The 27,983-nt window shown below is 39.4% G+C and overlaps 4 protein-coding genes across 8 annotated transcripts; 2 read left to right on the top strand and 2 right to left on the bottom strand.

Moving 5' to 3' along the window:
• The first annotated feature begins 90 nt into the window (after positions 1–90).
• LOC137954818 (kinesin-like protein KIN-14F) lies at positions 91–7,102 on the top strand. Its single transcript, XM_068801722.1, has 19 exons — positions 91–582; positions 1,253–1,419; positions 1,514–1,657; positions 2,040–2,300; positions 2,373–2,444; positions 2,558–2,626; positions 2,808–2,867; positions 3,024–3,158; positions 3,242–3,323; positions 3,404–3,499; positions 3,605–3,778; positions 3,931–4,037; positions 4,431–4,614; positions 4,708–4,867; positions 5,031–5,284; positions 5,378–5,544; positions 5,626–5,922; positions 5,998–6,482; positions 6,565–7,102. Exons 1-19 carry the CDS (start codon positions 465–467, stop codon positions 6,716–6,718), a joined length of 3,186 nt encoding a protein of 1,061 aa, XP_068657823.1. The 5' UTR covers positions 91–464; the 3' UTR covers positions 6,719–7,102.
• A 176-nt stretch (positions 7,103–7,278) lies between these two features.
• Positions 7,279–14,460, bottom strand: LOC137954819 (uncharacterized). The gene is made up of 7 exons (XM_068801723.1): positions 14,328–14,460; positions 11,808–12,004; positions 10,810–10,892; positions 10,471–10,641; positions 8,811–8,921; positions 8,120–8,186; positions 7,279–7,822 (listed from the first exon to the last, which is right to left on the bottom strand). The coding sequence occupies exons 2-7, from the start codon at positions 11,923–11,925 to the stop codon at positions 7,557–7,559; spliced, it is 816 nt and encodes a 271-aa protein (XP_068657824.1). The 5' UTR covers positions 11,926–12,004; positions 14,328–14,460; the 3' UTR covers positions 7,279–7,556.
• A 1,543-nt stretch (positions 14,461–16,003) lies between these two features.
• LOC137955559 (probable protein phosphatase 2C 33) lies at positions 16,004–19,387 on the top strand. Its single transcript, XM_068802558.1, has 9 exons — positions 16,004–16,097; positions 16,291–16,348; positions 16,603–16,859; positions 17,342–17,513; positions 17,615–17,832; positions 17,920–18,027; positions 18,136–18,261; positions 18,363–18,595; positions 18,900–19,387. The coding sequence occupies exons 3-9, from the start codon at positions 16,650–16,652 to the stop codon at positions 19,114–19,116; spliced, it is 1,284 nt and encodes a 427-aa protein (XP_068658659.1). The 5' UTR covers positions 16,004–16,097; positions 16,291–16,348; positions 16,603–16,649; the 3' UTR covers positions 19,117–19,387.
• Positions 19,388–22,662: 3,275 nt separating this feature from the next.
• On the bottom strand, positions 22,663–27,203 carry LOC137956674 (calmodulin-binding protein 60 B-like). Of its 5 annotated transcripts, none has more exons than XM_068804254.1 (10): positions 27,100–27,203; positions 26,631–26,784; positions 26,464–26,539; positions 25,987–26,033; positions 25,211–25,704; positions 24,805–24,965; positions 24,502–24,699; positions 23,967–24,117; positions 23,088–23,499; positions 22,663–23,000 (listed from the first exon to the last, which is right to left on the bottom strand). In XM_068804254.1, exons 2-10 carry the CDS (start codon positions 26,708–26,710, stop codon positions 22,961–22,963), a joined length of 1,659 nt encoding a protein of 552 aa, XP_068660355.1. In that variant the 5' UTR covers positions 26,711–26,784; positions 27,100–27,203; the 3' UTR covers positions 22,663–22,960. The 5 variants fall into 5 exon arrangements, with proteins under 5 accessions (XP_068660355.1, XP_068660358.1, XP_068660356.1 ...); XM_068804257.1 differs by having other exon boundaries at positions 23,227–23,499; XM_068804255.1 differs by having other exon boundaries at positions 22,663–23,499.
• Positions 27,204–27,983: the final 780 nt, after the last annotated feature.

Raw genomic sequence — 27,983 nt, 5'->3', positions numbered from 1 at the left:
GAGCCTGGAACCTCCGCTGCAGCCTCGGTAGCGCTTTTGAGAACGATATTAGAACAGCTCTTACATTCGGGGGGTCATGGCGAACGACTGTTGAAAAGCTCTTTCACGAACTTTCCCAAAGCTCGACTCAAGACTCTTTCTCTCTCTCGCTCGCTCTGTCCGTCTGTAAAACCTAAATCCCTGACTGGCATTCCTTGGGCGGTCTCTGTCATTCTCTTCGTTGAAGGAGCTTCAGTGGTGGAGTCGCTCGGAGAAGCTTCGATTTTCAGGACCGAAGCCGAAGCTTTTCCGTTGACAAGGAACGTTTGTTGGAGATTTTGGTTGTTTAAGGTGTTTTTTTAGGCGTTAGGAAGCGGAGGCATCGAGTTCTTGTGGAGGCATTTCTTGGAAGGATTGTTAATGAGGAAAATTTTGGTTTGATTTGGGTGAGGAGGTGGTTTCTGTTTCGCTGTTAGTATCTCGTCATGGCGCCAGAAGGCCTTTTGTCGTTTTCCATGGCTTCGCTGGTGGAGGACGTCGTCAGGCAGCATGGCGATCGGTTAAGCGACAGGGATTTGGCATTAAGGAAGGAAGAGCAAGCAGGTGAAACGTTTGGACTGGAAAACTCTTTTGCCCCTCGGTTATTTGCGAGAAATGGAGGGACATTTGGTTGATCTGTTTTGAAGAAAAATAATTCGAGAAATTGGTTTTCTTAATTTCTGTGACGTATTTCGGTTGGTTTCATGCTCTTTTTACTGGTTTTGCCGATTATTATGCTGCGGATCTTAAATTTTCTTGTTTTCTGTCTTTGAAACACAGCATGATTTTTATTTTTAATTAATTTCTTAATTTTATTGAATTATAGAATCCACTCATCTCGCCGCAAATTTTATGTGTACATTTTTTTATTTCATAAAGATCAGCCGAAATTATCGAGTTTATGTATTACATTTTTAAAAATTTTCTACATCATGTATCTTTCTTGCTGTTGTCAATAATCTTCACTCTTATTTCTTGGCTTTTCAATTTCCTCTTTTTATTCTTTTATTCTTTGTATTTTCACAAGACCAAAGTACTTTGCCATTGGCAAGCATTTGGGTGGATTTCTCTCCTCAGCTCTTGTAGTTTTCGCTTTTCTTTTGCAACTTATTAATCCTTTCACTTCGCAACCTTATTCTTCAATATCTCAACATTGTTATCTTTTTATTCGAAATATATTAAATTAATTTTAACGTTGAACTCAAAACAAACAAATTTTATTCATCGTTCACAGCATCCAGGAGATACGAGGTGGCATGTTGGCTGAGAAAGACGGTTGGTGTAGTAGGAGCCAAAGATTTACCGGCTGAGCCTTCAGAGGAAGAGTTTAGGGTAGGATTAAGAAATGGCATAGTTCTTTGTAATGTTCTCAACAAGGTCCAACCCGGTGCAGTCCCAAAGGTGAGCTCACAGATGAAAGTTTTATCTATCTTTCTATCTTCTAGATCAATTTTCCCCTTTTCATTTATATTTTCTCTTCTTGTACTATGTCTAGGTAGTAGAAGCTCCTACCGATTCGGTTGTTTCCCCTGATGGAGCTGCTTTGTCAGCATTCCAATATTTTGAGAACGTGAGAAACTTCCTTGTCGCAGCGGAGGAGATGGGTCTTCCAACTTTTGAAGCGTCAGATTTGAACCAGGTGGGGTTGTAGGTCAGAGATAAAACAATTCCGTCCTCCCTTTTTTTGTGTTTTAAATACGAATTTGTACCTTGATTTCCAGTTGCTTCTCATAAAAAATATGTTATTTTTTTACTCTTAACCTGAAAGAGGGTAATATTTTTGTGATCTTGAATGGTATAATTAAAAATAGATTTTTCTTCCGTGCATTCTACTTGGTTTGTCTCTTAGAAGACCTCTCAATTTCCTTTATCAACAAGATTAATGACTCTTTCTAAATTGTGCTTCTTTTGAATTTTAAAGATTTTATGAAGATGTCATAGAGATAGGATAAATGATGTTTATTTCCTTTTTTTTGTTCAAAAGAGTAGTCATTGTTTACTTTCCCATCTATGATGTTCAGGGAGGAAAATCTGCAAGGATTGTGAACTGCGTTCTTGCACTTAAATCCTACAGTGACTGGAAACAATCTGGTTGCAGTGGTTCCTGGAAATATAGTGGCAATTTGAAACCAAACATTGCTGGAAAATGTTTCGTGAGAAAGAATTCAGAGCCTTTCACTGGTTCTTTGTCAAGGAATCAATCAGTTAATGAGAAAATTTTTGATGGTTTATCAGTTGAAAACAATTTGAGTGGAGATCTTTCCCAGGAATCCTCTGAAATGGTATGCAGGAAGTCTCTACTTAACTTTACCACAAAGTGATGTACTACAAGCTAACTTTAGTTATACTTGCAGAATAATTCTCGTCCTTTGAATGTGCTTGTCCGAGCAGTTTTATCAGATAAAAGGCCCGATGAAGTTCCAGCAGTAAGGATTGCTCAGCTTGCTGTTAATATTTGTTAAAGTGCGATTTGATATACCATTTTGCTTTTATGTAATGGATATAAGAATAATTGTGGTTGTTTTCATTCTTGGGACAGCTGGTGGAGTCTATGCTAAATAAAATCATGGAGGAGTTTGAGCGTAGACTGACGAGTCAAAATGAAATGGTTTGTTTCCTTGCTGTTATGGTGGCTGTAAATTGTTACAGAAAATCCTCTGGGGGGGGGGGGGGGGGGGTTGATTTTCTTCCTGGTTTCTAAGCACAGAAATTTGTCAAATTTCTAACCGTAGAAATTGTCTTTCAATAATAGTTCTCTGAAGTTTCATTCTATTTTGTATCACGACCAGGTGAAAACAACTATTAAGGATGTTGTGGCATTTGAAGACAGCAAATCTCCTAAATCTAAGGTTCATACTTCTTGAAAGTGCATTTTCTACGTGAAAAGTTTTAGTAGGACTTTTTCATTTAAGACACGCTCATCTTCAAGTCAGTGTTATTTGCTTGTAGATAAATGTTTTGCTAAAAATCCTCACTATGTCATTTTGGACTTTGTTACAACTTAGGTGGAGGTGGCCAGCAAGACAACAGCACGAGTTACAAAAGAGTTTTTTCACAGGGATACTATCAATGATGAAAAATCAGAACATCGATTATCAAAGCAACACTTATCATTTGAACAACAACAGAAACATATTCAGGTGCTTGACTCATACACTTGTTGGGTGGAAATAATATTCAACTGTTAAGGAATGGTTAGTGCTGAAAGCTTCAAATTGTTCAGGAATTAAGACAGACACTTCATACTACCAAAGTGGGTATGCAATTCCTGCAGAAGAAGTATTTTGAGGAGTTCAATAATCTAGGTAATGGTTCAAAATAAAATGTTGTTGGTTTTCATTTTTTTTTTCTCTTTTTTGAAAGATTATAATTCTGTCTGTATCAGGTCGACAAATATATGGTCTGGCTCATGCTGCAACTGGATATCACAAAGTTCTTGAAGAAAATAGAAAGTTGTATAACCAAGTGCAAGATCTTAAAGGTAGTATTCCTGAAGGCAGCATGTTGAGTATTTCTTTGTGAAAGTTAGTCAAGAAGTTCTTATTCTTGAGGAATTAATTTTTTTTCTTCTTGTCTGTTTGAATAGGAAGTATTAGAGTCTATTGTCGTGTGAGGCCATTCTTGCCTGGTCAGACTCGCATGAGCACAGTAGATCATATAGATGATGGAAATATCACCATTCTAACTCCTGTAAAATATGGAAAGGAAGTGCGAAGAACATTCAACTTCAACAAAGTCTTTGGTCCATCTGCAAAACAAGGTTGCTGCTTCAGCACTACTGATTCTTTATGATAAACTTTTAATTTCTTTCAAATTATCATCAAGTTGGATTTAGCAGCATAAATCCTTCTCAATTCTTCTTTATCCTTCTGATAAATTTTTAATAACCATCTTTATTTTCTCAACCTGCAGTGGAGGTTTTTGCAGATACACAACCTCTGATTCGATCTGTCCTAGATGGTTATAATGTTTGCATATTTGCTTATGGACAAACAGGATCTGGGAAGACTTATACCATGGTAAGAAAACATGCAGATTCTATTGCTACTATTAAACATTTTTATGATTTGCTTCTTCATTTCTTTATGTGTCTCTCTCATTAAGAGGAAGAGAAAGCAGATGATTGAATTCAATTACTTCTAGTTATCTTGATCTGTCATAATACTCTGCAAAAAATAATGAGAGGAGAGTAGATGACCTAGGGAAAGTGAATCCACCCCTGGGCTCACCGAGGGAGGGTAATCCTTTCTTATCAACTGGATTTTCACATGGTCATGTCTAGCAACCTCAGATCTCTCTGGTTAACTCTACGCCTACTTGCGTCACTTATTATGATTTATCATTTCTGTTCTTCTGTACACTTCATTTTGAAAGCATTATGACTTTTAGTTGATTCCCTTCATCTCGTGCAGACTGGGCCTCAGGAGCTTACAGAGGAAACCAGAGGTGTTAATTTTCGGGCCTTAAGTGATCTATTCTCTCTCTCTGAAGAACGGAGAGATAGTTGCTCATATGAAGTTTCTGTTCAAATGATTGAGATTTATAATGAACAAGTTAGAGATCTTCTTGCTACAGATGGTGGTCTGAACAAAAGATATCCTTTATATATCATTAGCTGTTCTCGTTACTGTTTTTCATCTTTCTTCTGATTAAGCTGAAGGCACTGAAATTCCTTTACGCTAAACACATTAGAAATACGAAATAGTTCTCAGAAGGGACTTAATGTACCAGATGCAATTGTGGTTCCCGTGTCAACAACTTCTGACGTTCTTCAAATAATGGAAATTGGACACAGAAATCGTGCAGTGAGTTCAACCGCCTTAAATGACCGTAGTAGTCGCTCCCATAGGTGATTTTTTAATCTCTCTTCGTTGGTGCCATTGATTCGAACAAATCTGTGACTTCTAATGTGGCTCTTCTCACATTTTTTGCTTTCTTATCTTGCTGCCCATATGCTTCTTTTCTTGCTTAAAATAGGTTCTCGAGTTGGATATTGATGGGATTATCTGCAGTTGTTTAACAGTTCATGTTCAAGGAAGAGATATCACTTCAGGGACCATTTTTCGTGGGTGTATGCATTTGGTTGATTTAGCGGGAAGTGAAAGAGTTGATAAATCTGAGGTAACAGGGGATAGATTGAAGGAGGCGCAACACATAAACAGGTCGCTCTCAGCTCTAGGAGATGTGATCGCTTCCCTTGCTCAAAAGAATGCGCATGTCCCTTATAGGAACAGTAAACTCACGCAACTGCTGCAAGACTCCCTTGGTAAGCATTACACATTCATTATCCTGTTGGATGGGAAAGGGTTTTTGCTGCTTTCCTTTTTAGTGATCTTTGTCTGCTGGTATTCTTGTTCAGGTGGACAAGCGAAGACCCTAATGTTTGTTCATATAAATCCCGAAATTGATGCCATCGGAGAAACAATTAGTACACTCAAATTCGCTGAGCGGGTTTCCACTGTGGAGCTCGGCGCTGCTCGAGTGAACAAAGACAGTGGTAACGATGTCAGAGAGCTCAAAGAACAGGTTTTTACCATGTGTTTTCTTAAATTCTTCCCAGTTTTGTGCAAGAACAATTGTTATTGAATGTTACATTTGCACGTCCAGATTGCTACTCTCAAGGCAGCATTAGGAAGAAAAGACGAAGCAGAGCTCCATTCAAGTCCGGTCTTCACACCTGAACTACCGAAAAGAAAGGGACGAGGGTCCTCACGAGGGCCCTCTCCTGTTCACACAATCCGACATGCAGGAGAACTAGATCAATTTCGAAGTACAGTCTCAACTTCTGACATCCCTAAATTCAAGAGTCGTGGGCCTTCACCTGTTCCATCGAATCGACAGGGTGGAGGAGACGTGCCGAGTGGTAAACACAGACAACCAATGGAAGAAGTAGGGAATATCGAGGTGAGAATTCTTCAACCCAGTGTAAGTTGCCTTGAGAAACTTTAAACTCAATAATAAACTTACTGGGTTTTGCAGAACTCTGCCTTCAGGCAGAATAAGCCCAGCATTGATCTGTGTGAGTTAACGGCCAATAGTTCACTTATCTGGCCGGATAACAGTCCTAGAGTAGTTGACTGCCAGAAAGGAGACGAGAAAGATTCAGGAACAGGAGAATGGGTTGATAAGGTGATGGTTAACCGGCTAGAGGTAAATGGAAATGACAATTTGAGGAGCTGGCAAGTACATGGCGCAGCCTTGCCGGATTACTTCTATCAGGGTTATATTCCAGAAAATAGAATCTTCCCGGAGCAACATTACAGCAGCAGAAGGGAAGGCCACGAGTACGAGATGGGGATCACCGATGACTCCGACGAGCTCGAGGCGGCGACTAGTGACTCTTCTGAAGCAGCAGACGCTCTTTGGCAATTCAATGTTTCTAAGTTTACTAATGTTTCCCTGGGCACCGGATCGAAGATCAAGAAGCCTCAACCAAAACCAGCGACGAGCAGTCCGGATATCAGGTAATCATCAGTCACAGATTTATTTTCCATGTCTGAATAAAAAATAATTCTAAACACCCATCTCCATCGTTTCTTCGTCTAGGCACCCTAGTCCAGCCCATGGGTCGTCGCATTCACGTAAATTGGCCACTGCGGGAAGCAAGTCGTTCAACCGGAATACAGGGAAGCCGGCAGTTTCCAATGGCATGGACGGGAAACGGTATACTTCTAATAGCAAAGCTGGTAGCGGGAAGTGAAGGTTGTACAGACGGCAGAGGTGGACGAGGGTTTCTTTTGGTGTTTTCGCTCGTTCTACAGAGGGAGCGTGTGTTCGTATATATATGGTCGTCCGACGAGGCAATCAGTCCCTTGCTGGCTGTTTGGCGATGATTTTAATCGGTGTGGTGTGCCTCCTGATTGCTTCCGATTCTTTCAATGTCTAGAGATTTTTGTTTTGGCATTTAATTGTTTGTCAGTGCTACCCCCTGTCCCTTGTATAAAACGGAAAGGGAAGAAACGATAAAGAAAAGCAAAAAAGATAAGGATATTGTATTCAATTGTTCATGACATCTTGTATGTATTTTATTTTGCTTTCATGAGCTGAAGGCTTGAACCTCATTTAGCTAGTCATTTACCACTTTATTTTCTTTTCTCTAATCGATCCATCCAAATTAACCTTTCTAGACCAATTTACAATTGATATATGTCAATCGAATCAGTTGTTTAAAAAAGGGTAATTCAATCTCCCTATCATCCATTCTTTACAAATCCCGTTTCTGGCAATTTTTCAGTTTTAACTAGGATTCCTGTCCCTGGTTCAAGAGGCTATAGGGGGATATGGCCTTTTAGATATTCGTGAAGATCAAAATGCAGCAAGAACATTATCATGGCAAAATCCCTCTCGAGGTTTCAGGCGAAGCATTGTATAGACAGCTCCTCCGATGATGTAAAGAAAGGCTTGGGCTCAATTTTCACTCTTACAAAACGTTTTAGAGTTCCTTAAGAAATTAACCTTCTCACCATGAGACTCCTGATGTCAGGTTAATTTTCAAGAAGAGATTCACCAGAAGAAATAATTCCAGTCTCTTGAGTAGACTAAGCAGAATCTTCTCTAAGCTTCCGTCTGCGACCCCAGATTGGGGTGGTCTCTATGAGTTTATGAGGGACCAACCTTCTCTCCCGCTTAGTCAGCTTCTTGAATTTGGCAACTTTAAGCTTGGCTATTTCGGCTTCCTCTTCAGGAGTGATCTCCCTCACTACTACAGTCAGTCGGCACTCTGGCCTCACCTTGATCCCACTTCTCCCCTTGGAATGGTAGGAAATTCGCTTTTTACAGAATCCTTTTCCCACATATGCTTCAGCTGTTGCAGAAAATAAGGCACAAATTGCATCATTAGACTCTTTCATCTACTGTTTGAGAGTTTTTTGGACTCTGGATGGGTGGAGGAAGGAGAAACGATTATCCAAGACCAACCAACAAGGAGAAGCCAAATACAAACCAGTAGACTCTTCAGCTCTTGCAGCACTTACACGAGGAATGTGTTATCCCCAGAAACAGCAAAATAAATTGGACTTTTAATAGCTATGCAACGTTACAGTCTTGGTTAATCATAGAAATGAAGCTTAGCTTGGTGCAGGAAGGCCACTTGGGTTCTTACCAACAAGGAGACGATCAGGGTCCAACCCATGGTTATGGGTAGCATTAGCACGAGCTGAATGTATAACCTGCCACCATAAAGGAAGAACATAATTGAGATAAATAAAGAACCTTATCTTCCAAGCAATTCGCATTGACAGATAAATCTAATTGGTTGTGAACTTTTAAAATTAAATAAAGAAATTGGGTAACCTGTTAAGCAAAGAAAATTGCACTGCTGCCTAGGAAACTCATCATTGTGTAGCAGAACTGTGAATATGACTCGTTTAGGGTTTTTTAAACTTAAGGCAAAATAATGGCAGATGGGGGAATAGCATGGGATAGTGATTACGTATTGGCACAGGTTGGGGTCTTGTTTGGATTTGGCTTATGTAAGTGATGGTAAATGAAGTTTGGAGTGCAAAGGGAAGGGTAACTACAGTCATCAAAGGGCCACAATCTCCTCAGAGTTGTTTTCTTGAGACCATACTTAAAAGTAACAAAAGCTTGTGGTTTGAGCCTTTAGCTCAAAGGTTACATGTGGGCTTTTTAGAGTGAGATCTTGGGTTCAAATCTCACCAGGGGGGAAGGGGGGTGTTGATAATCCACATTCAAAGAAAAATGCGACTGTATCACAATAGCAGTCCTTGGAGTGTCAATATAAACATAAGATACACTAAATTTATTGAGGACCATGAGTGGCCATGTATAACCTGATAAACAGTCTTTGAAGCTCGTTTTATTGTTACTTGCAACTGCAACAGTGCATCTTCCACTCGCATGCCACGAACCAAAGTTGCCACCAAATTGACCTTCTTAGCACTCTGGATCCAGTGTCAAAAATCTAATTTAAAATATGAAATGAAGATTGTAATGACAAAACATGCTGCGGAAGAAGTGATCAAGCACAAATAGGGTTTACCACAAGAAGATAAACGGTCACATTAAATCAGGCCCATAGGAAGAAATTATAACTGAAGCCTATCTTATAATCTCTCAATAGGGTGACAAATAATTCATCAGACTAAAGAAGCTACTTTTCATCGTAGTCAAGATGAAACTCCAAGACACTTGACTAGCTTACTTATCAGAGACAGGACAAGATGTAATTCTGAAAGTAATAGCACCAGGTCATAAATAAGAAAATAAATCTCTTTCAACCATGCAAGGAACTCAAGCACACTAATCTTAAAAGAAGATGACAAAACCTCAAAAAGAAAAAAAGCAAAGAAAAGAAGTTGCAAACCTATAACCCTTAAGTGGTGAGGTATATTGCCCTCTATAGCCACATCTTATATTTCTTTTTGTACCAGAGGTGGCATCTCAGGTTTCCAAGATATATCAGGGTGAAAAATCCCAGATCTCTTAAGCACAATGTTACATAACATCGTTTTATCCAAGGGCTGTACTGGTTTGACCCTCGACAAATCAGAGATGTCTCAGTAGTAATGCCCCATAATGTCATTTTATACAGGGGGTGGATCGTCTTGCCCCTCTAAAAATCCGAGACATCTCATCAAATACACAAGATGTCTCAGAGAGAAGCACACACTTCTTTTGTACAAAACAAGTACTTGCATTAAAAAAAAAAAGAGGAAGAAAACATACATAGGGAGCCTTAGGGGTGTAAAGATATAAGCACAAGATGGATTTTTTTTTTTTTTTTGAGAATGCAAAATGGAAAGAACTGTATAAAAAAATTAACACATTCAAAGTCACCAACAATGAAGCACTGGATTTCCACTTCTTCTTTGCCTAAAGTGTAGGTTAACTGATATGTTGACAGGATAAGATGAAGAAGAGCCTCCAGATGTCATCAATTTCTTCAAAATAGTGTTACAGGCTATAGGTCCCCAATTTATTCTACAACGACCTTCAAATCTCTCACATTTTTTAAAAGTTTCGCTTGAAAAAGAGCTTCAACCTCTGTTGTAATGGAATCTGAGACATTGAAAACCCCAAATAAGCGAAGATGGTCTTCTTTATGATCTTCAATGGCCTACTAGAGTGATTTGTGGAGATCATGCTCATGTACTCATTGGCACATGAAGAGAGAGTCTGATCGTTGATTCAAGTAATGCCTAGCATGAAAGCTTGCATTTCCAAATCAAGGGGAATATTGCAATGTGGAAGCCAAAATATTTCAAATTTTTTATGTTTCAAATTATCATACAAGAGAAACAATAACAGTAAAAAGACATAATAGTAATAAAAATAACCATTGTAGCATTAACCTCAAAACAATGCACAAGAGAAATTCTTTATTTTAAACAGGACCACCAATCCAGTAGTATCATAAGATATCTGCTACTTGGTTGACAAATATGTATAGAAATAGAGACGACTATTCTTAAGAATTAAAAAGGACAGCACCTGTTTGATGCCCTTTCTAACTGCTTGAACTTTAGACCGTTTGGCAACTACAGTTTGATTTTCCGTATAATCACTATTTGGAGTAGAAACAGGTATCAGAGGAGAAGCTACAGGTGTCACGTTTGCATCAGATGATGAGTCTGCAAGCAGTCTCCTTGAAGTTGAAATTCCCTTTAACAATAAGCAAGACCACAGGGACAACAAGAAAAAATTATAATTAAAGAGCACAGTGACAACGAAAGAAGAAATGAAGATGGTGACTATTGAAAGCACGAGAAATAAGCAGCAGTAAATGTTTATGCGAAATTTACAACAAACATCTAAATGAAAAAAATGTACCTGCTCATGTAGATAATGATATAAAGTATGTGGAGTAAAATTAGAAGATAACGCAAGAGTCCTCTGCCGCACACAAATTTGACCTAAAGATAAAAACCCATGTTAGTGAACATCACCTTTACATTAACTCCTCTAGCAAATGATCCACATTCATTTCATGAGCAATTATAGGATGAACTTTGGAATGAGTGAATTTAACATGAGCAGTAAAAAAACAAATGTTTAAGCAGTTGCCATTGCCCATAGAGGGAAGCTGTCCGTGAAAACCTGAAGAGAATAACAGACTAAACAATGGAAATGAAAAGAAATGGCAAAACAAAATACAGTGTATGAGATTTATCACCGCCTCTCTAAGTGCATGGGCCACATTTTGCACTTTCAAGTACAAAAGTTCACAAGTTAGGAATACATAGAGAATTCAGTATGATTGTGCTAGGTATATCCATACAAAATACTCTTTTTTTTATTCCACAACCGAGGGTATGTTTGTACCAACAAGAAACCATAGGAAAAAAATAACTAGAAGAAATTTTCGTTTGACCAAAATTTTGCAGTGTTTGTGCTGATTTCCGGGGATGGGAAATTTTTTCCATTTGATTACTCTTCCCTTCAAAATGATAAGTGGATAACATATGAATTTTCTATCACTCCAACAGGAAACCATAAGAAACCATGGGAAAACTACACTAAGAAGTATTAAGCTGGTCATTGATCATTAACCTCTGAACTCCACCTAGTATTTTATTATTTATAAAATGTGGACATAAAATTACAACTAATTTTCCTGTTCGTTCCTATACTAGCACAAATGCAAGAAAACGGGCCAATGGAAAAATTAATTAAAGAGAAAATGATTTGCTGTCATTTTACTTACCTATGGTGGCACAAATAGACTCTTAGAAAATGAAAGTTTTCAGCTGTCAAGAGTTCGCATAAGGAACAAATTTAGTTTTGTAAGGAAAGAATAACCTTCTGAATAACATATAAAGGTTCATTACCTAACAGAAAAGGACTGCTACAAGCACTAGAATAGTTTGCTTGTGCAGTGAGTGTCTGCTTCGCTGCATTGCCAACTAGACGAACAATAGAGTTCAAGTGCCTCTGCCACCCCACCATGACTAGAAAAATCTATGGACTTCAAGGCATCCACCCGCAGAAATGATAAGAAAAGCACGTAACTAAATCAATAAGTGATCTGTGCAACAAGTCACAACAATCAGTACAGAAAGAATACATTGCCATGAAGCATGTATTCTTTTTAAAGTTCAATCTAATGTCAAAATGGAACCACATTACATACACTGAAAATATAAAAAATTGGCTCTTCTGAATCACTACCTTTGTCATTTTTTGCAAAAATTCCCGAGTTTATAAATGGGTACACATTCAAACACTTCTATTGCTACTTATAGAAGAAAATTCTTTTAAAATGTAATTCACACTTCGGAACATGCTAGAACCTCACAACAATAAAGCCCTGAATAACAATGCGAAAAAGACAAAAAACCACTTGTCGAAAGATGATGCAACACAGATAAGCTCGCAAGAAAGAGATTGTTGTATAGAGTCTATTGCAGTAAGAGATGAAGGAGAAGACATCAGATGTTTAAGAGTGGTGGGGAGATAATTTTCTTGAGCTTTTGAGCTTTTGTCTTAATAAAAGTCAGCATCATTTAAAAAAAAAAAGAGTGGTGGGGAGATAATTTTCTTGAGTAGTGAGAGTGATGCAGTACACCAAAATGTAGAAGAGTTAGCTGAAGAATATTTAAGAACAAGAGATCACCCAATAAAATTTCATGTTAATGAAAGAAGAAGAAAGAAGGAGACTCAACTTAAAGAGGCCTGAGAATTTCTATTTTGGGCTCAAGTTCCACGGATTGAAAATCCTTAAAAATCTCTTTGAAGTTGCAATTTCCTATTTCAAGCATGCCGAAATTAGAAGTTTTAACTAGACAAGTAACTTGTAGTTCTTAACAACTTGCTGTTCTGATTAAAAGCTTCAATTAGTAAATCTTTTCTAGTAGCAATTTCTTGTTTTAAGTTTGGGTATTTGTTTCCAAACTAGTGTAGCTTAAAGTAAGAAACAGTTTCTTGTTTTGAGTTTCTTTTCCTACAAGTAGAACTAAATTTAGAAAGTCATAATTGGAGTTTATTTCCTATTGTGGACCGCATAGGAGTTTCTTATCGTTGATTTGTATCCCTATAAAAGGCCCCCATATGTAACCCAAAAATTACTCTTTGTTATTGAATAAAGTTCTGGTTTTTTTTATCTCTTAGAGAATGTTATCCTTCGTGTTTTTTTCTTTGTTTGCTATTTTTTCCTAATAGTTGAAAAAAAACTACTTTCCGTCCTTCAAGTTTTACCTATTAAACTTGAATCCAGATTGTAGCTTTCTGAGTTGTTGTGAAATCTAGGTTACCCAGACTCCAAAGGAAACATTTGACTTTGTTATGCCTTGAATCTAAACCACCAGGCTGCATTAGAAAGAAGTGAAGAGAGAGGAGAAAGTACAGCAGGCAAGTAGTTTGGAAAGGGTTTGACAGGTCCATTCTTACACAAGAAGTTTTACAATTAATTGCTTAAATAATTCCAAAATATGCTTAAGAAGATAGAATTAGAAGTTCTTTTTTTTTGAGAAAGCATAATTAGAAGTTTTGTTAAAAAAAAAAAAAAAAAAAAAGGAATTAGAAGTGACTTCAGGGAAACTTGTATCGTTCCTTGTCCTACATGAACATCAACAAAAGTTTCACAAAAAAGCTAATGTCATAAAACACCGCCTGGTTAGAATGTTGACAAAGTTATGGAGTTTACTCTAATGTGTAATGGGGAGTGATTAGAATATAGATGAGACAGCATTTCCATTATCAATAGGATTTCCATTTGGAACCAGGAATTGCCAATTCCAGTGCCTATTTATCTACACAAACCTTCTGTAATTTCGGTCCACCCTTTTCTTTAAAATCTGTAGTCCTTTTGAAAAGAAAACGTGCAGTCTTTTTAGTAGTAGTATTTCTCGCCGAATGACGAAATGATCAATGAACGTGGTAAAATAAAAATCACAATTCAAATACATTAGCTATGTTCAATGCTGAATCGACAGCTAGCAAGAACTGAAACAAAACAAACCAGGGCATCGTATATGTTCATAACTAACAAGACCTAAAAATAAAGAAAAAATTTAGATACTTTATTCTGACGGAAAAAGTCAATAGTCCAAGCCAGCTATGATTTTAGAATAACATGGAGGCACCCAGGCCATGAGAATTTTCTCCCCAATCCTTAGGACATGTGACGAATTAAAAAGACATTGGAATACAATGAAATGATAAAAAATAATAAGAACACAAAACGCCGTCTTAAAAACAATCTAGAAATGCTGTGATATAACTACATAATAGCCACCCAAAATCATTAACACAAAAATGAACCTGGAGAATGTTTTCTAATTCACAAGGGACCGAGCCATCGAAGAGAAAAAAAAGGGCCATCAGGTAGAAAATAAAAAAAAAAAAAGTACCTCGAAGAGATGAATACTAGACAAGCGACCATTGAGTACCGTGAGGAAGTGAGAGGGATCAGGATTGAGGAAGGCCGCGTGAGGAATGGCGGGGGTTTTGCGAAGAGCTGGGTTTTATCGTAACAAGGTCTTCTTTCATTTGTAATTTATGTATGTCCTTTACATCTATAATAATCTCAACAGTGTAAGTTCTAAATAATGCTTAATTTAGATAATTTAATTTCAATTATAGCATCTAAATATCACTTTACTGAATATGATTTAATTTTGAATGTAGCCAATGGAATTCGTCAAAGCAAAGTGTCAAATAGTAATTAATACAAAAAAACACGGGTTCTCCTATATCTAGTGCACTCCCCCTTCCCTTCTTTCACCATTAGGGGGAGAGGCACTAAAGCTCTTCTTTCGTCCGGCTCTCTTGGACCAACAAATAGAGGAGAATAATTCTTTCTATGTTTTTTCTCCTACGTCAAAAACTTTTATTGGCTAGGTGGTTAACATTTTGTATCAGAGTAGATGTTACATCCCGACTTCAAGTCTCCACATGTACAGGTGGTCCGCACGCCCCTGGCATAGTCGCCGTAAGGGATTATGGGATCTTGACCCAGTACTCGTTGCTGTGTTAAGGCTGCCGTGGTCAACGGCTCGAGAGGGCAAACGGAGTGTACTGTTATGATATTGGGGTTAAATACTTATGTTTTTCGCTCCTAACAGGCCAGTCTTTTGGGGATAGTATTGGCAAAGATTATATCCCTAAGGGCATTATAATTATTATAAATTTTTTTCTACAAGTATAAATAAAAGTAAGTAAAAGGATAGATCATTAAGTGTCCCCTCTTCTATCTCTTATTCTTCCTTAGAATTATCTCATCTCCCTCTCTCTCTATCTTTCTAACCAAGTTCTCTCTTATTTCTCTCTTCTCTTCTTCTCCTCCTTTTTTTACTCTCTTCCTTCACTACCTTAGTTGAAGACCTTGTTATTGAATCCTAAATTCAACAAACTACTCTCTGTTAAAACTGGGAGCCACCCCTCCCCCTGTTTCTTGCTGAAGAGGATTAGTCAAATGAGGGGTGGCGACAAAATTGGGAGCGGTTCACCCCTTTTTTTCTTTGGAAGGGTTTCTTCCACCGATTTTTCTTAGAATGTTGATGTGGCTGGTCCCACAACAACATGCGAGTCTGTCAAAAAGACCCGATTAGGGTTGCAACTTGCTGGACTTCATTTGCGACAGCGTCAGCTATATCTGTTTTATAACGACGTTTTGAAAAAATAATTCCTTTTTTTAATTATCTTTTATAATTTTAAATTTTAAATTGTGAAATACGTGCAGCCACGACAGAATGGGGGCGAGCGTGCAAGCTGCAATCAAAGTCCATTCATCAGCATTGTGGGCCTCCGGGTCCGATTATCATCACCTCTTCGTAACGATCTGATGGCCCCGATACCCAATCACGCCATCAAATGCGGTTATTAAGGGGCACAACTGGATTAAGAGGCGTGAATAGACAAGGGTGGGCCCTTCTCGTGAATAATGAAGATGGGCTGGAGGGCACAATTGCAGGAGAAGTGGGCGCGAACCGATCGCCAACCGAGGATCTTGATGTCATTTTTATAAAAGATGAGGGCTAAATGGAAGACTAACTGCCGTTAATTAGTGAAAAGAAGCTAGCTGTTGTTCTCGATCTTTCCGTTTTTTCGAGCTCTGCTGAATACTGATGTTCCCCGCTGTGGTCGAATCGTAGTATCACTGCTACGCGCTGCGGTCAGAGGTAGCTCTCTCAAGCTATAGTAGAGTTCTCGTTTCTGCATTTTCTGAATTTAATCTCACTGCGCTCCCGAGCCTTTCGGATTTTTTTTCTTTTGATGATGATTTTCGTCATGTTCGGATTTTGTTTCGCTTCGGTATTGAAAATCTTTGTGGATTTTTTATTTTTTATTATGCAGTGCATCTGTGTGTTACAGGTGGGATTCGTGGTATCCTGCTCGATTTCGCAGCGTAGCAGATGAATCGTGGATGAAGGTACAGCCATTTCTCTGGAGATTAGGGTTTTTGGTTTCGTAAATTCTTTCGCTTTATCCGTAAATTTATTTTGTTGGGTTTTTAAAACTCTAATTGTAGTGATGCGTTCCGATTTCGTATTCTAAAAAGGACGAGGTGCATTGGAATGTAGTTTCAGAAGGAATTATGCGATTCAAAGTTCCTTTTTTTCTTTTTGTGTAATATGAAATGGAAGAGATAGTATTGAAGAGCTTATGAGAATCATTTGGATGCAGTGGGATTTGTGATAAGGCTTTCGAGAAATGTGGAAACCGAAAGAACCATGAACGAGAAAAAAGTCCCAAGTATGAAACCCCATCTGGTTCCTCTCGCTACCCTTATTGGACGTGAGCTCAGGGGTGACAAGGTTGAGAAGCCCTTGGTAAGGTATGGAAACGCTGGTCTTGCGAAGAAAGGCGAAGACTATTTTCTGATAAAGCCAGACTGTCAAAGGATTGCTGGAGACCCATCGTCTACATTTTCTGTTTTTGCGGTATGCTCTCTCTCTCTCTCTCTCTCTCTCTCTCTCTTTCTCTCTATCTCGCTACGATACAAGTGATGGGCAGCCTAAAGGTACAAGAGTAGATTTAGTTACTTGATGCACGTATTTTCAGTAATTGGAGCTCCTAAATATGAAATCTTTTAAAAAAAAAAAAAAACTCTTCAATGACTGAGATCTGGTCTTCTGATGAGTAGATCTCAGTAAATGAAACTTTTGCAAGTTTAGATAGTTGCCCATTGTGCAGGACGGCAATCTGATATGTAGGTAATATGACAGAGATATCTGATCCATGTTGTGACCTCTTATCTGGGTCACTTGCCTGCTATCGAATGGCTATATATAGGCAATATTGGCTCCCGAATGTCCTAATTTAAAATATCAACTGTTTGCATATTGTTCCATTTTAGATGGCAAGATAGAGCATTAAAAATACATCCTACTTACCTGATCCATAAAATTTAAACTGATGGCAGATCTTTGATGGTCATAATGGCGTTTCTGCTGCTGTATTTTCAAAAGAAAATCTGTTGAATCATGTGATGGGTGCAATCCCTCAAGGATTAGGCAGAGAAGAGTGGCTTCAAGCCCTTCCCAGGGCCTTAGTTGCTGGTTTTGTGAAAACTGACATTGACTTCCAACGGAAAGGCATACCTCAAAGACTACTTCCTTGACTTGCATTTATCTCTTTTCTGTTCTTATTTTTTATTATTTCCATTTTTCTTATTTCATTTCATCATTTACATTAGGGGAAACATCAGGAACCACAGTAACCTTTGTAATTGTCGATGGTTTCACTGTGACTGTTGCATCTGTTGGCGACTCTCGATGCATATTAGATACGCAGGGTGGTGTTGTATCACTGCTGACGGTCGATCACAGGTTAGAAGAAAATGCTGAGGAGAGGGAACGTGTGACTGCAAGTGGAGGTGAAGTTGGAAGGCTCAATGTTTGTGGAGGAGCTGATGTAAGAATTAGTTCATGATGCTTTTTTACCTAAGTGAACAATCAACTAGATTTCCTGTTTATTATTTGCTTCAACTTCTAATATTAGGTGGGTCCTCTTCGTTGCTGGCCTGGTGGCTTATGCCTTTCTCGATCAATCGGTGACATGGACGTTGGAGAATTCATTGTCCCAATTCCACATGTTAAGCAAGTGAAGGTCAGCTGATATGGTGATGAATGGGTATTTCTTATATATGTCTATGCCAATTTTTTATAGCTTAGTCAATTCACTAATGTTCTCCTGCATGTTTATCTGCTTATACAGCTCTCAAATGTTGGGGGTAGGCTTGTAATTGCGTCTGATGGCATATGGGATGCTTTGTCATCTGAAACAGCTGCACAGTCTTGCCGAGGATTACCTGCAGAGCTTGCTGCTAAGTTGGTTGTTAAGGTATGCCAACATGATTGGCACCTTCTTTGATATCTGTGATCATTGAAATCTAAAAAGAAAACAGGCATCCCAGTTTCTTATTGAGCTATTCACTATTCTAGGATGCTCTGAGGTCAAGGGGCCTCAAGGATGACACCACCTGTATAGTCGTTGACATCATTCCACCTGACCAGTCTGGTTTGCCATCAACGCCAAAAAAGCAGCAGAATATCTTGAGATCATTATTTTTTGGGAGGAGATTTCGCAGTTTTGGGAGTAAGCAAGCAAACAAGCTCTCATCTGTTGGAGCTGTGGAGGAGCTATTTGAAGAAGGTTCTGCAATGCTTGTGGAGAGGTAGATGCTTGGTAGCACTGCTCTTTGTAGAGCTCTAGTAGTAAACTTTTTTGCAAGCTAGTTATAGACTTCTCCGGGAGGTTTGCATTCTTGACCCTCCTGATTGTAGCCTTGTGAATTTGATTGGTTCACTGAAATTTGAGCTATTTGGTCGGTCTTCCGGAATTTGAATATAGCATTTCCTGAAACCTAATGAGCTTTTTAACTTGTAAATTTGATTGGTCGACTGGTTCATCTTTCTTTGCTTTTCATACATGGAAATCAGTGATAAAGTTATGACCTTAATTCTGCTTTGCAATTTCAGGTTGGGGCCGAATTTTCCATCCAAGACGACCTCTGGACTAGTCAGGTGTGCGGTCTGCCAAGCAGATCAAACTCCAAATGAGTGTTTATCAGTTAATTCGGGTCCCTTCCTTTCACCCTCTTCAAAACCTTGGGATGGGCCTTTTCTTTGTGAAGGCTGCAGGCTAAAGAAGGACGCGATGGAAGGGAAACGACCCCGTCCAAAAACATCTACTTAAGTAGTGCTGGTGATGCATTTTATTTTCTCCCGGCTGGTCTTGAGTTATTCGTGTGTAAAGGAGTAAAAAAAGAAAGAGAGAAAGCAAGTGATAGCTAATTATTAGAGATTTCTAGGTGTTATGTTTTTAGCTAAACGCTCGAACTATCCACAACCTATATCCACATGGGATCATATATGGGTAGTTTGATCGCTAACGGCGTGAGCTTTGTATTGAGAATTCTGTGATTGGAATTAATGAAAGGTGTCTATTATCTTTTCTTCTTCAAAAACTGGATGAATGCTATTGAATCTGTGATCTGTCAAATCTTTAATGTTGCAGGGGAGTGCAAAATTAGGGATGAGATACTCACAGATCTGCAGGCCGAGTGTCTCTCTTGCTCACTGTCCCTTCCCCAGCTCTTCTTCGTTTTCAAGTTATAAGCAGATCAACAAATGCTGAACTCGAAAGACATTGCTAGCGCTAGTTAGTTTCTCATGATCGCTCTGAATTTCTCCAATTTGGAGTAATAAGAATGAGTTAATTCTGCATTTACAAATTTACGTTTAGCGAGTTGAAAAAGGTAAAACACAAACCGTGGTTTGTTAGTCTATACGGATACGGCGTTGATGACAGGTTTTTCCGATCGACTTACGCGATGAACCTCGGGAAGATTTCGTGGGATTCGATGCCTCGGGGATCTCGGAGGAGATGCAAAGAGGTCGGAGATGTTTAGGACCTCCCGTCGCACGTTATCCTCCTCGTGGCGTATCTGCTGCGCGCCTAGCGCCGTGATATACAAACCGGCCGCGAGGAAAACCGTGGTCAGGCCGAAAACTCCGGCTGCCGCAAATAAGCCCTGCCGAACCACAACGCAGCTCAGCCTTGGTCTCGTCCATTTCTTCAGATGTCCCGTTTCCACCCCGATTCCGATCATCAGAAGGACCTCCGCCACCGCAAAGCATACCCTGTACACGCGATCGTCAAAGGCTCCTCCCAGTCAGTGCACTACAGAGGGTGGCGAGGAACACGATGCGTTAACTAGTGGTGGTTTGTGCTTACCATGTGGAAGCAAAGAAAAAGCAGGCTTGCCATGTGAGTGCTTGTGAGGAAGAATCTGTCGTCCAGGACACTAACGCTGGAGGATTAGCTTTGCTTACCGCGACCAGTAGGTAGGCGTGTTTTGTTATCATCGCAATCGCAAGGGCTGCCAATGCCGCCACAGCGTAGGTCAGTGGCATTTTACCGCTTCCGCTGTAGACGCATTCGTATATCTGCTCTTCTTCGTTACTGCTATTGACGAGTAGCCATGTCACCTGCAAAATCACAATTCGAGTAAGACGATGAACTCATATTCCATGAGGAGTTCAGCAAAAACCAGATGAGGCCACTTTCTCGTCAATTGATCTTTTACTATTCTCGTCTGAGTTGCAGAAAGCTCATGAACAAGTTGCGGGTGAACTACCCGACTTGCATACTGCATCGATTTATTTGAAATTAAAAAAAATGGAATTTTGCCTGGTGGGATTTCATGTAGTGATATTCACATTCACCATGTACCTCGGATCTCGAGGCTTCAGCAAAGAGGCAGAGGGTGAAACAACAAAGGCCACAGAGGACAGAGAAAACGACGAGGAAAACTCCCAAGACGCTACCGATGTCAATGCTCTTGAGCGAAGGGGCGAGATCGGCGTAGGTGACCGCCATTGTGTTTCAGGACCAGGCGTATTCCAAACCGGATGTGAGAGGGGGAGTCCCCATTCATGTCAAGTTTAAGTTGCCAGGAGAAGAAGAGGGAAGCGAATCGGATTTACTTGCAAGGGATCGGTCTTGTTGCGTAAAAGAGAGGGATTCTTTAGCTTTCGACGACGTTTCCATACATATGGTGAGGAAGTCCCAGGGCTTGTATTCTCTCCTTTCATCGCTTCCTTTTCTGCGATTTTGCTCCTTTCAATCTCTTGGAAAGTGCGTTATGGCGCTGGCCTCCGGGTTATTTTGATCCTCATTTCCCTTTTATTGAGGAGAGGCTAAAGGTGGGAGATCGTATTTACTCCTTTTCACCTTTTATAATGTTTGATAAAGTGGAGTGAAATGGGAATCGCATATGAAAAAGTTTTCTTCGAAGGAAAGTAGAGAAGAATGAGAATAAGAAGTTAATTAGTACCAGGATGTTGGCAACTTTGGAGATGATCAGAGAGACCAGAATTAAATCTAACTGTAGTTTTTTGTATAAACGAATAACCCGTCCGGCCACAACTGCAGGAGAAGAAACTCCTGCGTCGTGCTTCCTGCGGACGCGATCTTCGGAAGCTCCCGCCGTTTAGTCAATATCAGATGCCGTAGCGTCTCGTCCACGAGAAGTCTCCGTGGACCTCCGCCGCGGGCATCGGTCCCGGCGACGAATCCAAGACTGCCACAGTCGCTTCGAGGACAAAGACCGTTACGGCGCCGACGGTGCGGCGGAGGAACTTGCCGGAATAACATTCTTCGCCACAAGGGTGTGTCCGAAATGACCTGTCGTCAGGCGGATTGAGAATGGAGGCTAAAGCTCGGAGTCAGAGACGTCTCCCACTACTGACGGCGCTCGCGGGGACGATGACCTGGGCAGTGACAGATCTCTCGTTCCGCGCGGCTCAGAGGCAACAACGCGGGGACGACGTGGGTTCGAAATTAAACCGGCCTGAAGTTACGGAGCGGGATTTAATTTCGAAGACCAGCGACACAGACCGGCTGGATTCAGACCGAACCGAATTCGGACCATACCGGATCGGGTCAACCTGGATAAGATTCGGGCCACTTGAATCGGACTAGACCAGACAAGACTCCAGATTTGGACCAGATTCGGACCAGAGTTAACTCAGACCAGACGACCAAGACTTGATTGGGACCAGATTCGGACCGGGCTCGAGTCGAACCAGGTTGTTGATATGTCTCGGGCAAAGAAGCTGGGGTCTACTTCAATCTCCTTCAATCTCCTCTACTCGTGGTCGAGTTGACCACAAGAATAATTGAAGTTTTGAGCAAAGTTTCCTACTACTTATTTTGATGGCAATGACACCTCCCAAATATATGATCCCTGGCAACATGTGACACCAGTAACTATCTTGAAAAATTCTACAATAATTTCGATGGCCTCTGACATGAAATAGACTTTCGTCAATCGAACATGAAAAAGCACTCAAGAAATAAGCCAACAGCCATTGATGTTTTCCCAAAATCTTTTGCAGACCTGTCTGAGAGAAATAATTATACTTACAAAAATAATATGCAACAAGAACTTCTATAACTCACTTGGCAAGTTAGGCATCAAAGATCTACAAGCACTTGAAGGGGATTGTTGGCGTAAGATCCTCCATTGGAAGACTTTTTCCAGATCCGTAAAAACAGAGGAAGAAATCTTCTGTAACACCAACTTTGGAGATGATCCCATATACCAGAATTAAATCTAACGAATTAAATCTAACTGTTGTTTTTTGTATAAATACAAATGTAAGTAGATGAAATGGATTGAATAAGTGAGTGAGAAAGATTTTACCAAAAATTTACATTCACCATATACATGAACTATATCTTAGAGAAGACACAAAGTTAATAATATCTAGCACCATCAGAGCCCCACTAGGGTTTTCTCAGGTTTATATAACAGGAAGAAAACAATAATACAACAGCATGCATTACTTGACTGCAGTACACTTAGTAACTGATTATTATATGTGTCTACACAGTTACAGGACTCGAAAGATTATGTACAAAGCCAAGCGCTAATAGCTTCACAAGAGTCACAACACAAACAAAACCAACAGAAAATCCTAATTTTGTTGCTCAAATTTTGATAGAGGAAGAAGACTTTTCTTCCACAGTTGCTTCAGATGCTGCTCCAAAACTTTAATAACCAACTCTCTTCCCTGTAAACAAAGATTGGGTGAAAAGAGCAGGAAGAGAAACATCTGAGTTTTCGAAGACAAGACACTTAATAGCTCAACTGAAAAGACCTTGCCATTCTTCGATATGCCAAATCTTTTCTAAGATATATTCCCCACTTGAGAGCAGTTTTTAGCTTAAACCACCCTCTACTAGGTTTACGAGGAACACAAATGCCATAACCAGGAGCTGAAGATATATAACTGGAACCTGTGTTATCTGCTGAACTCTGAAACAGCTTATTCCAATTCAGTGTCTGAAACTGGGATCGATCATCAGAAAACTGAGGCCAGTTAATTCCAATATTGTCTTGTGGTCCATCAGATAATGTTCTACTGTTGAAGCTGTTTCCTTGAACCAGAGTCCAAGTTTGAAGTGGAGGAAGATCTGACAGAACATCATTCACCTGCGGTGAGATGTCTGAGAGACCATTGTATGGCAGGTTCATCAAATGTCCGAGATTCTCTTTTGGTGTCAATCCATCTGTCATAATTTTTGAGATTCATGCATAATCAAGACGTGCAAAAGAAATCAAAGGAAAAAATGATTGTGACTTTAAGGTCCCTTCGGACAACAAGAATGGAAATGCAAATTCCACCTGTGGGAATAGTTTTTTCTATTTTTAATTTTTAAAGTTAAAATAGTAGCAAAGGATTGAAAATTGGTTTAACAGTTTTCTTTTGTTTCTCATCTCATCTGCCGGATTCATTAATAAATGAGTAAAGCCTATGTACAAGTACAATTTGCAAAAGCTCAGACATGGCAAAAAGAAATCCTGAAAGTTTGTCCACAGGAGGGTGTTCATGTCTTTTTGTAAGCGATTAACCAATGGTATAACACTGGAGCATGTAAGTAGGTTGGTAATACTTGCAAAAAGACATAATACATCCTCCTGTCCGATCAGCATGTCTACCTCTCTTGAAGGGCACAAGTCAAGGCTTTGAAGATACCTTGATCCTGTAGGTCTACACTTGAGCCTGAAATGGAGGCATAGTTTAGTGCGAGGAAGGACATTGAAGGACTACCGATTGACAATGTATCAACAGAAACAATATCCATTTGGTTTTTGTAAGCCCTTTGCTTGACATACTCCACCAGAATCTACCATAAGAAATTCGGAAAATCATATTAATTCCATTAGGAGGAAGAAGAAGAAGTTGAACTTAAAAAGCAACCAAAAACGTATTCTAGTAGAACTGAACCAGTTAAACGAAGGTTCACCACAACATTATCTGGTATCATCCTGTCTACTAAAAAATATATTTAAGGTTTCTACTGGAGTCGGACCTCCAGATCTGATAAAGATCATAGACCAAGCAAACATTTTATTAAACAACCAAAGTTTACTCCTATAGTTGAAAAAAGATCAAGAGTTTCAGTTCTCCTCAATAAACAAAAACAATCAGCAGCTTAATAAACAGCTAATTCCAAATTGACAAGGGCTAATGCTCATGCAAGAGCCCCTTTCAAGTTCGAAATACGTACCATCTGAGCTGCACTGAGTTCATTCAGCATCTGGCAAACATGTCCATCAAATGCAACTCCAACAACCTCATAGATGGAATTTAGTAGAACCTGAACCCCGGATTTCTCGTATTGATAAATCTTGTTATCTAAGAGACAAGTCTTGGCATGTTGAACAGTCGCTTCCCATGACTTACTTGACATTCCACTGCAAAAATTCTGGAGTACCAGAAGTAAGTTCTATTAGCACCTTTGACCAATTCAATGAAATTGTTGTAGTGATTTTATCATGCTGGGTATGAGGAAACACTTGAAACTTCTTACACTGCGGAGCCCAACAGAATCAGTAACCAGAAACCTTAAAAAGTCTTGCACTGTTTTGATGCCCCCATCAGATAACTTCTTATGATAAACTCCATCTTTTCCTATCTTTTCCAAACGCCAAATATCATCATCCAGAGATGGAGGGTAATGCTTCTTATATGCTGATTGAAATAAAGTAAGACATCTTTTAGTGGATAATTAGATTTCAGTTAATGCATTTAAAGTGGAAACAAATAAGGGGAAGTACTCTGCAATCATGCAATAATTACAACAACGAAAATCAAAAGAATAGTAATTGATTATAACCTCCTATTCAACAGAAAAAATAATGCGGAATTGGACTCCCATATTCGGGATGTACTTATTTTGCCACTTGAAAATATTGCAAGTTCAGATTGTTACTTACACTCTCCTCGGTGATCTTTGACAATAAAAGCTTCACTCCTTGCTTCTCTTATTCTCTCTTCGGGACAACTGCTTTCTATGACTTTGACACCAAGCCTGAAAGTTCGACTTTTTATCCAACTAGAGTTATCTGTAAAGCTGATTTCACTGAGTTTACCAACTCCATCTTTTAGAGCAATTACCAGCTCCCCTGCCAGCAACGGTCTCTTACCTTCTCTTTCACGAGTAACATTAGCTTCAAACTCCTGCTGGGTCCAGTCTTCTTCTTCATCCTTACCAAAGTCACCGTTAAGGACAAGAACTTCTACCTTTAATGATGATAAAGGACCAGAGGTGATAGTTTTCTTCGAACTGGCATCCACAATTACTACTTGGACAGGTACACCATCCTCTGCTTCTATTCTGCTGCTTGTGAAAAGTGTACTGGGCAACCTGCTCCTGATGTGGAGTTCCCACCTTCTTGACCGACATGTTTCACTGTATTTGAAGCGAAATCTTCACACAAACAAGTAAATAACTGTTAGTTGTGGATGATTACAAAATTTCACAAAATAATTAAAACGGAATAGAAGGATATATGCGACTCCAGGTTTTTCTTTTTGGAATTGAACACATGTAACAAACAAAATGAAATGTTCCAGAGATAATAAGTCCCTTAATTTTTAACACTCGTTAGCTAGGAAACAGCGTCTCATAGTACAAAATATTAACACGCTTGAGCTCATATACATGCAGTTTAAATCTTGGTACCACCAAATTTTGGGAAGATCAGTACACCTTGTAGCTGAGCTTGTGTATAGAGTACGCTCAACCTCCTCCCGCACCTGATAGAGAATAAACAAGATTAACCATTAGAAAATTAAAAGTGCACTGGAATAGCATAATAAATGCAAAAAATTAAAAAAAAGAAAGGCAAAATTTTCAATCATTTAGGAGTTGCATATTTTAATCTCCAATAAATATCAAATTTTAAGGAAGGTTGATAAAAGATTTATTCATGAGTGTACTTCACATGTATCTAGTTGCGACCTTTCCTTCTTAAACTTCTCAGTACACACATTGAAGCCAGTGTCTCTGTGAACCATTTAATAGGAAGTAAAAGCACTGAGTTTAAATTATGAAGTGTAATGTCTTTCTCTTTAACAGTTATATCTTATTATCGCATCACTTGAAGCACCAAATATTTACATTTCAAAATTGAGGATAAATTCATTCTAAATACGGAAAAAGAAATCAACAAGCCGTTTTCCCTACCACTCTCCTAAGAAAAGGCTCAAACCCCACCAAGAACTCTTGAGCAGAGTGTTGTCTCAGAACTTCCCTCACAGCTCTACCAATAGCGAACAAAAGAATTAGAGAGAATCAGCAACTCAAGGCAGCATTAGTACAAAAACTCTAACGTTTTTCCTCCATAGACTCACCTCGAAAATGATAAATTCCGTTTTGCCTCCCGAATTGGAAGCTCATTTACATCATCACCACGGAGCCTTTTCATCGCCATAAAAGGATGCTAACAGCTATCAGCATAGATTCAATGGTGCAACTACGCCTTCCAAATCTTATATCGAGTTGCAGCTGACAGTTTGACAGCTTAAATTCAGTTCCGAGAAACTACAACGAAGGGATGCGGAAGCTTCCGAAGCATCAACTGAAAGAGACTCTAAAAGAAACCTACGAACTTCTTTTTTTTATAAAAAACTGTATTAGAATAAGAAGCTCAATCGTCTAATTCGATACCGATAGCATAATCCGAACCAGAAGTACTTAAATCACGATAACACTACCGACTAGATTGATTACTAAGTCTAACAAAGAATCCGAACTCCAGAAGTAGACTCGTCACACAACATACAAAAAGAAAGAGAAAGAAAAAGGAAAAAACTAGGTTACCATGACAAATGCGAGGATGAAGAAGATGCACAGAAGGTTATAGGAAGATGCCAAGTACTTTCACAGCTGATCCTGCTTCGGTGATGTCGAATTTTTCTTCAAACTTCTCAGCGTGTGCGAGAAGGAAGAAGAAAAAGCCGAAAGACGTATCGTGGTTGTGGAGGGACCTTTCCTTGTCGCGACTGATAGCGACGTAGGGGAAGTCCCCAAACGAGTCATCCACTGACACTCGCCCCGAGTGATATGAGCGACTCAGCGAGTTCAGAGTTTGACTTTCGACCTATGCCTTCGATCAAGGTTGACATTCTATTGGAGTAAAACAAATGGACCCTCGAATTACGACCGACGAGGGCATGGCGTGGTCTTGGACAGATCGAAAAAAGTCGTAACTAAGAACCGAAAAGGTCGCCGGTCTCTCTTAACGAAAGTGCAGCGCGCGCAACCGAGATCTAGGTGTTTGTGGGTCCCGCTTAGCCAGGAATAAAGTTGTAAAAGGATGAATCGCACGGGTAGGCCCAACAGGTGAGTCAGCTTTTGTCGGCCACTTACATGGCAGAGGGCGATTCCACGAACGGACGACCCGGATTGAAAGTGACAAGGTATTGTTTATTTGTAACCTTTATGCTTTCCGACAAAAGCTGTTAGTCAATTCCATGGAGGTGAGTCAATTTATGACTCGGATGAGTTAACTCAAAGAAATTTAGATTTTTCATCATATCTTAAGGTTGGCTCGTCTCCTTTATATGTATTGGACCCAACCTACTCTTATCATTTTATGTCGTGATAAAATCTAAACTTTGGCTACATGTATGGACTTATGATTGGTTACATGTACTAAATTTTGTTCAGGACCACTTTTCTCAAGAGTTATTATATTTATAAAG

The sequence above is a fragment of the Aristolochia californica genome, unplaced genomic scaffold, assembly GCF_029961685.1.
Source record: "Aristolochia californica isolate CCGP_79_NKW_82.1479 unplaced genomic scaffold, dmAriCali1.0.hap1 SCAF_2, whole genome shotgun sequence".
Classification (NCBI taxonomy): domain Eukaryota; kingdom Viridiplantae; phylum Streptophyta; class Magnoliopsida; order Piperales; family Aristolochiaceae; genus Aristolochia; species Aristolochia californica.
Note: the sequence above shows the minus strand (reverse complement) of the source record. Positions and strands in the feature narration are given on the sequence as shown.